General features: G+C 40.4%; 1 protein-coding gene and 1 long non-coding RNA gene across 6 annotated transcripts in view; one reads left to right on the forward strand and one right to left on the reverse strand.

The window, feature by feature from the left end:
* The window catches only part of LOC119721413 (microcephalin-like), a 46,261-nt gene that overhangs the window by 23,187 nt on the left and 10,495 nt on the right, over positions 1 to 12,579 (forward strand). The window contains exons 1-9 of one of the 5 annotated variants that reach the window (XM_038191484.1): positions 2,254 to 2,406; positions 4,799 to 4,946; positions 6,167 to 6,252; positions 6,943 to 7,067; positions 8,308 to 8,398; positions 9,213 to 9,336; positions 10,874 to 10,929; positions 11,766 to 11,814; positions 11,936 to 12,010. In XM_038191484.1, the coding sequence (XP_038047412.1) occupies positions 2,359 to 2,406; positions 4,799 to 4,946; positions 6,167 to 6,252; positions 6,943 to 7,067; positions 8,308 to 8,398; positions 9,213 to 9,336; positions 10,874 to 10,929; positions 11,766 to 11,814; positions 11,936 to 12,010 (802 nt within the window). In that variant the 5' untranslated portion in view covers positions 2,254 to 2,358. The other 4 variants (XM_038191483.1, XM_038191485.1, XM_038191486.1 and 1 more) reach the window with 4 other exon arrangements.
* LOC119721414 lies at positions 3,092 to 3,708 on the reverse strand. Its single transcript, XR_005270189.1, has 2 exons — positions 3,347 to 3,708; positions 3,092 to 3,175 (listed from the first exon to the last, which is right to left on the reverse strand). It is a non-coding gene; the product is annotated as an uncharacterized LOC119721414 (long non-coding RNA).

Here is a 12,579-nt window from a genome sequence, read left to right on the forward strand (position 1 = left end):
TATTTTAGCCTAACATAAATAAGTTTTATAAATGACCAAAATGACCAAAATGGGCATTTTGCCTTTTGGGAAAGACACAGCTAGTGTCGAAACATCATTCCCTCTAACTTTTTTAATTTATATGATTTATGTCAATCCACTCAGCAGTTTGCAGCATTTTATTCATTTTCATTTTTCCCCTTCAAGTCAATACAAGCCTACCGGTGTGTCACGTGTGCACCAACTTTCGCAATAATCGAAACCTCGATGTCGTGTGGGGACATCTTCAGATGTGCAACCGTGCATCAACAATGACCAAGATCAAAAGCACACGCAATCAAACAAAAGCCAAAACATAACAGGCAAATCGCCTTGAATTTCAATAATATTTGGGGAGTGCGCCCGACACACCCTAGCCCCATTGTCAGCGTGTTTATGGCTTCACACCTGTGCCGTACCTGCGGCACGTTCTGCCCCCCAAAGTCAAGGGCCCCCAAAACCCACTCCGCACCACCGCCTACGCTCGCGTGTCACTTCACAAAGGATCCCATCTTGCATTGAACAAATTATTGACTATCAATTCATTAACTTTGAAAATCGTAAACTAAACAGGCCGCAAACTGCCTACGCAGATCAAATCACGATACGGTGACGTACAGAGTCAATTTCTCTTTGAGAGTTTTTTGAGTTTTATGGCCCTTGTACTCGAGTGTTGGTAGAAATAAGGCTCCCAGCTCTGAACCGGTCTTTAAACTTGTATTTCTGAGAACTTCAGGATGTCATTATTGGACCCGAAACTTGCTCTATTGTGCAATGGAGTGGTAGGATTACTATCAGGATGATGTAGGGAAAAATCACCAAAAATGAATTGGTTATCGCCCCACCTCCCCCCACCACAAAAAAGATAGAGAAAAACAAACAAATAGACAGTGAAAATGAAGCTTTAATTTCATGAATGAATAAATGAGCTTAAATTTATTTTGAACAACTTGAACAATTTCCCTTATATTTAGAAGTGAGGGTATTTATTATTAATGTCTATGGCGTGGGTCTACATCCGTTTGCCCTCTGTTGTGCACCGGCGAAGTGTTGGATGGTGTCTGCTGCCCTCAAGGTAATGCGCAAAGCAGATAGCACACTTGACCGTCGGGAGCCGTCATACAATACAAGAATATTGCCAGATTTTATTCTTAACATGTTAGTTAGTTTTCAGATCAAATTACAAATCCTACTCTAAAATTTGATAGATACCGGTATTGAAATTTTACTTTGTTATTTCGACATTTATATAAATGCATTACGATACATTCGTTCCGAAATCGGATAAAGCGGTGAAGTTTTGTGAGGTTTTGTTCCGTGCTAAACACACAGAAGCTAGTAAGTCCATTCAATCTTGTTATGAACTGAAATCTCCTTCAATAGGCGACAGCCTTTTGCCCAACAAACTGCCATTTTTGTGACAAAAGGTAGTGCAGGTGTACCGGGACCTTTTTTTTTTTTTTTTTTTTTTTTGCACTTTGTAACAAAAAGGTAATAATAACAATAACCTTTGTATGCAAATTTTCGTGTTTTTTTTCTATGATATTTTGTCGTGTTTGTACTTTCTTCCTGCATGACCCTCTATTTTGTTAACAAAGGGCCCACAGAGCAGCTCTTGTTTGTGAGATAAAGTTAAAGGGAAAATACAACATTTGCAAACATCAAAAAATAAAACTACCAAATCATTTTGAAATACCTTGCTGGACTGTTAGTGAATGACAGTGTAAAGCATCCTGTAAAATCATGGCACCTGGTATACTGTCATTTTCAAGAAAAGTGGTATTTTTGTATCAATTTCCAACGCTGATCGGCCGATCAGCGTTGGAAACAACTGGCTTTTTTTCAAATACTGGCCCCAATTGACCATCGCACTTGTTTGCAATCGATTACAAACCTATGAACGGAACGGGTACGAGCCAGCTAGACTGGTTCCCTGACCTTACAATTCCCCAATGTATGTAAACTGCTCTGTTTCTTCTTATATGGAGTCAGGGAACCAGACTACAGGAAAATGATCGTTTTTCTTGGTTTTTATAGCATTTTCGAACCCAAAACCTCAAAAAAGTCAGTGTAACTATATTTGCTATATATTTCCAACCCCCCCCCCAATTCCATCCATTTCTGAAAATTACAGCAAAAGCAAATGATGTATATTCCCTTTAAACGGTGTAAGTTCTCACCAAAATCTAGACCGAAAAAAAATCAACTTGTCCACAACGGCCGAGCAACATACCGCCCTCTATTGACAAAAAATGGAATTTTAGGACCGCCATTTTCGAAAGCGACAAGTTCCGACTTGTTTTCGTTTGCACGGTTTGGTTTTTATAATGAACGATAACAATGGAATTTTTGCCAAGACGGAAATCCTCGACCGGCTTATCTTTGAAGGTAAAAATTGAACCAATTTCTAAGTAATTATACATATGGAACGGGTGGTGCAAAGGGAATATGAAATGGTGGGAGTAATTACACTACAGAGATTGCAGAATCCTGCATTCAATTTCATAGCGATCATGGCGATCGAGATCGTGTAGTAGGGCCCCTGTATTGTTTTGAACAAATTAGAGTTAAAAATGTTTCTTAATTTAAAATCTTATTGCTCAAAAATCACCTTTACAATCAAAAGCAGACTTTTCTCAATTCCAATGACACCCCTTTTGCAATTTTGAACAGACTTCGATTTTCCTGCGCGGTTTGTGCTTTGCGATTCAACGCGCCATGCGTGCTGACGGTACATTGCGCAGTGTTTCGCGAATACAGGTCAACTCGTACGCGAACCAACTCGTACGCGACCAACTCGTACGCGGGTCAATTCGTACGCGAACCGACTCGTACGCGGACCGACTCGTACGCGGACCGACTCGTACGCGGACCAACTCGTACGCGGACCAACTCGTACGCGTGAGTTTAGACGATTGGTTTAGCTCCCATGGACAGATGAAATTAGGTTCGGTACGGTAGGTCGGCATAATTTTACCTTTTCTGAAAGGTTGAGATTTTCAAATTAAATGTAGTTGATTTTTGAATCCGCCAGTGCTACTTACATTCGCGATTTTTTAGAGAAGAATTCTGCGTTTGTTTTTTTACAAGTTCGCTTGATTGATTGGGAAGTTGTCTTCGCGATAACCAGTATGATTGGTTCCCGCCGCACCGCGCACTGTATAAACAGGCATGCAACTTTTCCTCGGATCAGCTGATTTCCTCTTTTTTTACTTCCCATGTGTGCCATTGAAAATAGAAAAACACTGTACAAAGTCTGGGAAAAATTTGAATTTCCTCTTTTTTTGTGATTTCCCAGTTGCATGCCTGTATAAAGAATCGCTGAAACCTGTGTATGCCGCGGTACAATTGCTGGTTGGTTAGACAAGTAAAATGACAAGAAAACACTGATATTTGCGAGGTCTATTGTATAAAAAGGAGCTACTATAAAAAAAAAGGAATATAGCATCACGCATGCTTATACAGTTGTACGGACAGTGTCCGCCAGTTTTTTGCTTGGGTCAGATAGTTTTTTAGTCCTAATTATTATATATCCAAATAATATTTTGTAAAAAAAAGAAAAAATGGGGAGTTGATTTTTATTTTTTGTTAAAATCAGAATTTTATATAATTTCACCGGAAATGCGAGGTTTCTTGGGTCAAATGCGATTTTCTTGGGTCAGAAAATTAATTTTTTGCTTGGGTCCGATTATTTTTTTAGTCCTAATTATTATGTATCCAAATTATATTTTGTAAATTAAAACAAGTGATGAGCTTGGCCTCGGTGTGGAGCAGCGGGATAAGCTTGTAGAGCTGTAAACCAGCTCTACCAGCTTTACAGTTGAGTCTGCGATGCCAGCCCTCGACATCGTTGTTGGTCCGGATGCTGTGCTGGAAGATGGACCAGTTGATTGTGGTTGTGGCTAAGTTTTTCTGAGGATTTCTCGTCAGTCGCAGTTTAATTTATTTGACAACATGAAGTATCAAGCATGTCACACTACCCGTCACACTATTCCCAAATTCTTCCCAACCATGCCAACCCAATCCTCGAAACCACTCCTAAAACGGCCCGCGTACGAGTTGGTTCGCGTACGAGTTGGCTCGCGTACGAGTTGGCACGCGTACGAGTTGGTTCGCATACGAGTTGTCTCGCGTACGAGTTGACCAATCCGCGTACGAGTTGACTCGCGTACGAGTTGGTTCGCGTACGAGTTGACCTGTTTCCGTGTTTCGCCATCTATATTTTCGGGTTGTGTGTTGTCGCCGCGCTGTCATCGTCATTTTACCCCCAAATTTCCCTCAAAAAATCAAAACCCTGTCCTCTATCTATGACATTTACTTCTCTATAACTAGAACAGAAGGCTTCTCTCCATCAGCCTTCTAGCATGGTGATTTTTCAGGGGTCATAACGCTGTGGCTTTTGGAAATGCCCTTTGATAGACAAAATACCTTTGTCTGAAATTCCACTTTCTGAAACACAAATCCACCAAAAAAGTTGAGCTGGTGAACTGTAACTCTGAAATGTTTTAGAACGATTGACATTTGGATCATGGGAAAAATTTTTGGGTGGAAAATCTGAGTTTTTACCCACCAACGTCGCCTTGCCGATCCGACGAATACAGCGGTCATGTTCATGTGTGTTTACTTACGTTGCGCGTGCGCTGATCTTCACGTGACGTCAGCAGGTCAACTCTACATTCGGCTCGACTATTTGGGATGGAGGGGAGATTTTATGCTTTGCAAATGTTGTATATTCCCTTTAATGTTTATCTGACCTGAATTTTGTGTGTGGGTGTCTCAGAAAAAGCACCGTGGAATACGTTTCTCCATGGATTCCCCCACTGTGAGCCCAGCAGGCTGCAGCTCTGCAGATGAAGGAATGATCATAGACAGTGACAATGAGAACGATGTACCAGAAACAGGACCATCGGATTACAAAGTACTCAAAGGTAAAATCCATCAAATCCCTCCCAAAATCCTTCAAAATCTATGTGGAGGTTTGAAGGATTTTGAAGGATTGAGGATCAATATAGGAGGAACTTATGAGGAATCTAACTTCTATGGCAATGATGTACCAGAAACAGGGCCAACAGATGCAGTATAACAAAATGCTCACAGGTAAATCCATCAAATCCCTCCAAACATCCTTTAAAATATATCGGGAGGTTTGAAGGATTTTGAATGATTGAGGCATTTGTGAGGAATTTATGAGGAATCCTATTGGAAAGATGTACCAGATTCAGGACCAACAGATAACAAAGTACTTCAATGTAAATCCATCAAATCCCTCTCAAAATCATTCAAAATCCATCGGGAGGTTTGAGGAATTTTGTAGGATTGTGGAAAGCTACGGTAAAGCCTAGCAACAGTGGGAATGATGTATCAGATAATGGACCAACATATAACAAAGTGCTCAGAGGTAAACCCATCAAATCCCTCCCATAATCCTTCAAAATCTATCTGGAGGTTGGCTATATTTTGAAGGATTGAGGAAGCTGCGGTAAAGCCTGGCTACAGTGGAAATGATGTACCAGAAACAGGACCATCAGATAATAAAGTACTCAAAGGTAAATCCATGAATTATTGAATTCCCTCCTAAAATTCTTCAAAATCTATCGGGTGGTTTGCAGGATCTTGTAGAATTGAGGGAGTTGCGGTAAAGTCTAGTTACTATGGGAATGAAGTACATGTATCAGACACGGGACCAACAGATAACAAAGTACTCCAAGGTAAATTCCTTTCAATAACAACCTAGATCCTTTAAAATCCATTTATTGGTTTGGAGGATTTTGAGGGATTGAGGCAGTTGCGGTTCATCCTACCTACTGTGTTAATTATTTACTCAAAACACAACTGCCACAAGTCAAAAAAGGCAACTGAAATGCCTCATCATGAAAAACACGTGGGAACATTGGGAAATTTCCGGAAATGCACCCGCTGAATTTAGGAGAAAAAACATTTGCTCAAAGTGAAGACAAGGCTGGTCCCAAACATCTTGTAAAAATTATTCCGCCAGAAATGGTTTGAAAGAAAACAATCATTAGAAGAAAAAAAAAATCGCTGAAGGTAGTTTAAAAGTGTGGAAGCCAAACAGTATTTCTGGGCTAGGAAAGCATTTAACTTAAAGTATTTAAAGTCATTGAAGTATTTCTGTGCTTGTCATACTTAGATGTTGTGGCGTATGTTGAAGTCCGCACCAAAATGGAGAATCGGTCCAACAGTGTGTGCAAACAGCTGGAGCGTCTGGGTGCTGTGGTGAGTTGGTCTCTGTCTTTGCTTATACATTGTGTGTCAGTAATTATGATGACAGCATGAGAAAACTAAACTTGCAATACTTCTTAGCTGCATCAACGGATGTCTTGTAAGTTGTAGGTGTCCTCATCTGTTGACTAGACGTGTTAACCATTGTCAGTTAGACAAGAGGTATAGCTAACTGTAGTTGACAAGCTCCAAGAATTACTTTAAAGAGTTTTAAAATCTGGTTTGCATACTTGTGGAAAAACATCGCGGGAAAAATTACCTCTCAAAGGATCTGGTAATCCAATTAGGCCAAGTAAAAAAAAACATGTTTCGTCCGGGATTTTTCAAAGAAAGGAAAGAGGCGGCCCTTTTTGTTTTCAAGATGGCAGATTTTCCAAGATGGTGGATGGATTCTTCCATTTTCTCGACTCTTTTGCTGACACTTTTGTGTCCAAAGGAGCCGTCACGCTTTCTACTAGATTTTGAACATGCATACGTAGGCAGCTACAATTTCTCGTGAAAATGAATAAAAAGACAAAATATGTTGGAAATATGTGATAAAAAACAAAAAAGGAACCGGGCGAAAAAAAGGAAGCAGGGGTCGAGACACTGGTATATTTTTTTACTTGGCCTTAAACTTGCGTAGATAGCATCGTTGGCAAGTTCACAATTTGCATGATTTGGATGTGTTCTTTTTATGCTAAGGTAGTGAAGAAGTTTACCAATGACGAGCCGGTCACTCACGTCGTCTGGAAGGACGGTAAGAAAAGCACCAAGGATAAGGCCATCAAACGAGGGATCCATCTGGTGTCAGTACTCTGGGTGGATAGGTAGGTGCTACAGATAGGTGCTACAGAGGATGCATTTACCTTAACCACCCCAACCCTTCAAAATCCAACTGCATGTGTTTTGTTGGAATCTGTTGGAGTGAGGACTGCACTAGTAAACTGATTATGCTTTACATGGGGTCAGGGATACCACCATAATCAGAGTCCAACAGTTTGGGTATTTCCCATGTTTTGTTGGAATTTGTTGGAAGTGAGCACTGCACTAGTAAAATGTTATGCTTTACATGTACATGGGGTCAGGCATATACCACCATAATCAGAGTCCAACAGTTTGGGTATTTCCCACGTTTTGTTGGAATTTGTTGGAAGTGAGCACTGCACTAGTAAAATGTTATGCTTTACATGTACATGGGGTCAGGCATATACCACCATAATCAGAGTCCAACAGTTTGGGTATTTCTCATGTTTTGTTGGAATTTGTTGGAAGTGAGTACTGCACGAGTACAATTTTATGCTTTACATGGGGTCAGGCATACCACCATAATCAGAGTCCAACAGTTTGGGTGTTGAGTTTGCCATATGGTGTTGGATTTTGCAAGAGTGAGGAAGGTTCCTAGTAAATCACCGATGGGGTTAGGGCTAAGCCCTTAAAATTTCTTTTGCAATGAGATAAATGGTTTGTAAGAGAGACTGTTGTAAAGAAAATGTCTGTACTTATTATTTTAGTTGAGAAAAGAAATTGACTGTTGCAAGATTTGTGCTTGCAACCTCACTTTATGTGATTATTTGTAATAGAAAGCCATTTCCTCCCTGAGCGATCACTGTTTGCTATTTCCCAGTGAGCTAGCATCATGACTTTGGGCGTGATTTCTGGCTACATGGCATGTGCGGGTCTATGGCTTCTAACTAGTGCCCCGTGAATAAAGATAGTGACAAATTGGGGAACCGCCAACATAGGGCTGGATATCTCAGTTGGTAGAGCACCCGAACGGTAATCCGGTGGTCGCAGGTTCAACCCTGCTCCAGTCAATTCCTTTGTTCAACATTGTAATTGTTTTGGTTGCTGTAAGGATTCTATATAAGAGGGCCTGACTTTGCCTTTGAGAGCGACGATAATTAAAACTGCATTGAGGATTAAGGTTAAAGACCAAAATGACCGAGTTAATTTATTCCATGTACATGTAGTAGCACTGCTTCACTGTGAATCTCCCTGTAAAAAAAAGTCTGCTTTTCCCCATCTTTTTTATCCGTTTTTCCTTTATATTTTCTCTTATGACTCCAGTTGTAAGCAAAACCAGCGGCGTGCTGAAGAATCTTTATTCCCTGTTACCGACTGTAATGAGGATACAGCAATTGTTATCCCAAGGGTAAAAGTATGTTTAATTTCGTCGAATTGCATTTTGAAATAGCGAAATGTTTGAAGGCCCTTTGTGCCATGATAATCTGGCAATGTTAAAATCTTCCTTGCGTCATCTAAGTTTCTGAAATCTTATAGCATTCAGTTTGGAAAATATTTGGCTGGCAATAAACAACCATGCAATCACAAGTGTTTACCAGTCCAAAACATTTCTTACAGGACTGTTTTTCATGAACTGGATTGATTAAATTTTTAGTCCAAAATGGGGAGTTGATTTCCTCATTTTTAAAAGAAGAAAAAATGATACACTAATTGACATCATCAACAAAGAAAGTCGCACGTTTTACATATTTGTCCAGTTTGAAACAATCTGTTTTGATGGTGAACCACTGTTTTGCAAAAGTCTCTTGCTTTTGTCAGAAACCATTTAAGGATGCGTAGGATCATTTGTTTGTTTGTGCTTTTTCCTCGTTAGAAGCTACAAAATTGCTCAAATTCTTAAGTGTGCATAACAACCAACCGGTTGAAGTTTCAGCTGAGTGGCTGCAACACATACAATAAAACACGTACAATTTTGTGGGTCTCGTAACTGGAATCCGTTGCTAACTTCTGTAAAACCGTCTGAAACGATACCATTTCAGGTGGAATAATTTCAAAGGGTATTTGGTAGCAACCCTATCTCCACTTTGAGCAAGGTTTTTCTCATTAAATCAGTACTTCCATTTTCAGATAATTACCCAAATTCCTGCGTGCCTTAAACAAATAAATCCAACTAGCCAGGGGCCACGCCGTAAGTTACCGGTATTTTTTTCCTCTCATCCGCCCATCAGCGCATGAAATCCATGCAGCCCAAGTCTTTTGAGGAGGACCTTGAGAGCAGCACAGAGCGAATGGTGAGGAAACGAAAGAAGAAAGAGACGGTCCAGCCTTCAAGACTCTACCTCAACTCACCTGGTAAGTATATGATCTGTTGGTAATTGAGCGCACAACGTTATGACGAATTAATTGGGTGTACCAAGCGTGTACATCAGCTAAGCCAAGGTCCCCCCTCCGAGTAATTCTTCACCTTTAAAGCTACAGTCCATCATTTTTGTAATTTGTGCATTTTGTTCGTTTGAAGCAACAAAAGTGCTCAAAATCTAATGAAGGATACTGAACAACTAACCTGATGAAGTTTCAGCTAAGCTTCAGCTGTACATTCCGAGAAAAACAGCATTCTAAGATCTCAATTTCAAATCAAAAGTTACTGAATCATGTTTTGAATTGTTTTGAATTGCAGATATACGCGACGTAGCGCACTGATCCGACGAATTATAACAACCGCGTGTGCGTGTGCGTCGTTCCAATACTTGTGCGCGCTGCGCTGAATAACAAAACGAACTACTAATTTAAATTTTCCTACGGTGCTTCTTAAGAATCACCGTTGGAAATGCCTTCTTTCGTTAATTACTTCAAAATGACAGCTTCCCAGAAAGAATAATTTCACAGGGAGTTTAGTTCCCTTACTATCTTTCAACCAAGTTTGTTTTTCAACAATAATTACGCCAGTTACTTTTCGGATGGCTGCAAATGATGGACTTTAGCTTTAAACAAACTTTGATTCTTTGAAAAGTGGCATTCCCCCTACTATTTTCGGGTTTCAACCCGAAAAATAAAGATTCCTTTCCCAAATTGCTGTTTCTTTAGCAATACAAAATTTAATCACTTTTGAATGAGATTTCGACCCCCAAAAAATCAGCCCACTGTTAGTTAAGGCCAAAAAAAAAAATATTCGGTCTCTGGTCAGACCAAAGTTCCGGAATTGACGCGGCCACGCGGCTTTTTTTTTTTCGCTTTTTTTTTTCTTCTTCCAGCTTGGATTGTACAGACAAGGTGGGGTACTATTTTGCTTTTTTGGTGTCCTCGTGTACATTGGTGTCCTCCATAATTTGCCTTGGTGCTTTCGATCATTTGCCTTGGTGCAATTTCCCATTCCTTGGTGCTCTTTGGTAAAAAAAATTGAGGAGGTGCGGAAATAGAGGGCGCTGTTGGAGCTACCGCAGAACATTTTTTGGGAAAAAAAGATCGACGCACATGATTAAAATCGATGCGCGCGCTGACCAGAGACCGACTTATTATTTTTTTTGCCTAATACTGAATATTTACTTTTACAAATTTTGAAATACATGCGGACCGACAACAAATCCATTTTTGCAGGATAGGCTGGTTCCTGCCCCACAATCAGTAGCACTGATGTACAGATCGGGAGCCAGTCTGCTTGCAAAGTGGATCTGTTTGTGGCCCCAGATAAATCCTTTTTTATCCAAGACTGGTTGCAGACATCCAAAACCTTTTTTTTTAAAATAGCAAACATTTTGGTTGGAATAAAACTAACAAGTTGAAAATGTTTCAAGAGGGAAAAGTTGACTTTGTTGAAGAGCATGAGGAACACAACTTAACTCAAAAGTAAATTTGATTTTTTGAACCAAATATCCTTTTTTTTCCTACCCAGTTGCAGTAATGAACCCTTTAGTCTATGCTGCAGAAACACAGGATCCATTCACTCCAGTAAGTAAAGATAAGATCCTTAAAAGCAAATTTCAGTGTGCCATAGACTCTGTGTACACACAGTTGATGGGGCTTCTTGACCAATATGAGAGCTAGTGGGAGGGACTAACAACATGCATGTACTGGTTCGTGCTTGTATAGCACTAAGTATGCCTGACTTATTTAAATTCTAAATCGGCACGAACCGGTTACATCGTCACGTGAGTGTCAGGTGTCATTGGCAATGCATTCAAGCATCCTTGAAACTGCGCAGTAGTTTAGTATCACCTGGATAAGCACAAGTAACCCTTTGTGTATTCATTGTTATGATACTAAAAAACACACCGAACACCCTGTAATATATCCGTAGCACATAAGCTCTATTGCATTTGAAATTACTTTTTTTAAAGTTGAACAGGGAAATTGACCGGAGCAGAGTTTGAACCCGCAACCTCCGGATTACCGTTCCAGTGCTCTTCCAACTGAGCTATCCAGCCGTATGTTGGTGGCGTCCCCATTTTTGTCAATGTCTTTGTTCAAGGGGCGCTAACCAGAAGCCATAAACCCGTATATATGTGCCATATAGCCAGGAATCACTCCCAAAGTCATGATGCTAGTAACATTAGCAATGCTGCAAACCTAGTAATAAATGTAATAGTGAACGAGGAACACTTACAGATTTTTATATCAAAATAACAAAGAATGTCCTCAGAGGTATCTGCAACATGTATTGCTTCAGAAATAAGTTACAATTTCCTTTTTTTCATTCAAGCTCAAAAATCAATGCAAACACAATACTTTCTATTTGAGCATTTTATTTTCTAATTGAGCATTATAAAATGTATTCTTTTAATTAGGTCGGAACGCCTGTTCCTGGTCAGGGCGGTACGCCATCTCTTATCCCTGATACACCGGCCAGTATGAGAGCTTGTCTAGATGCACTCAGTAGAGTCAGGAATAGCGCCAACACGCCAACATCAGGTGAGTAGTACATTATAGACATAGAGTAGTACGTCTCTTATCCCAGATACACCGGCCAGTATGAGAGCTTGTCTAGATGCACTCAGTAGAGTCAGGAATAGCGCCAACACACCAACATCAGGTGAGTAGTACATTACAGACATCGAGTAGTACGTCTCTTATCCCTGATACACCGGCCAGTATGAGAGCTTGTCTAGATGCACTCAGTAGAGTCAGGAATAGCGCCAACACACCAACATCAGGTGAGTAGTACATTATAGACATAGAGTAGTACGTCTCTTATCCCTGATACACCGGCCAGTATGAGAGCTTGTCTAGATGCACTCAGTAGAGTCAGGAATAGCGCCAACACACCAACATCAGGTGAGTAGTACATTACAGACATCAAGTAGTACGTCTCTTATCCCTGATACACCGGCCAGTATGAGAGCTTGTCTAGATGCACTCAGCAGAGTCAGGAATAGCGCCAACACACCAACATCAGGTGAGTAGTACATTACAGACATCGAGTAGTACGTCTCTTATCCCTGATACACCGGCCAGTATGAGAGCTTGTCTAGATGCACTCAGCAGAGTCAGGAATAGCGCCAACACACCAACATCAGGTGAGTAGTACATTACAGACATCGAGTAGTACGTCTCTTATCCCTGATACACCAGCCAGTATGAGAGCTTGTCTAGATGCACTCA

This window comes from Patiria miniata, unplaced genomic scaffold (assembly GCF_015706575.1).
Source record: "Patiria miniata isolate m_02_andy unplaced genomic scaffold, ASM1570657v1 HiC_scaffold_13, whole genome shotgun sequence".
In the NCBI taxonomy this organism is placed as follows: domain Eukaryota; kingdom Metazoa; phylum Echinodermata; class Asteroidea; order Valvatida; family Asterinidae; genus Patiria; species Patiria miniata.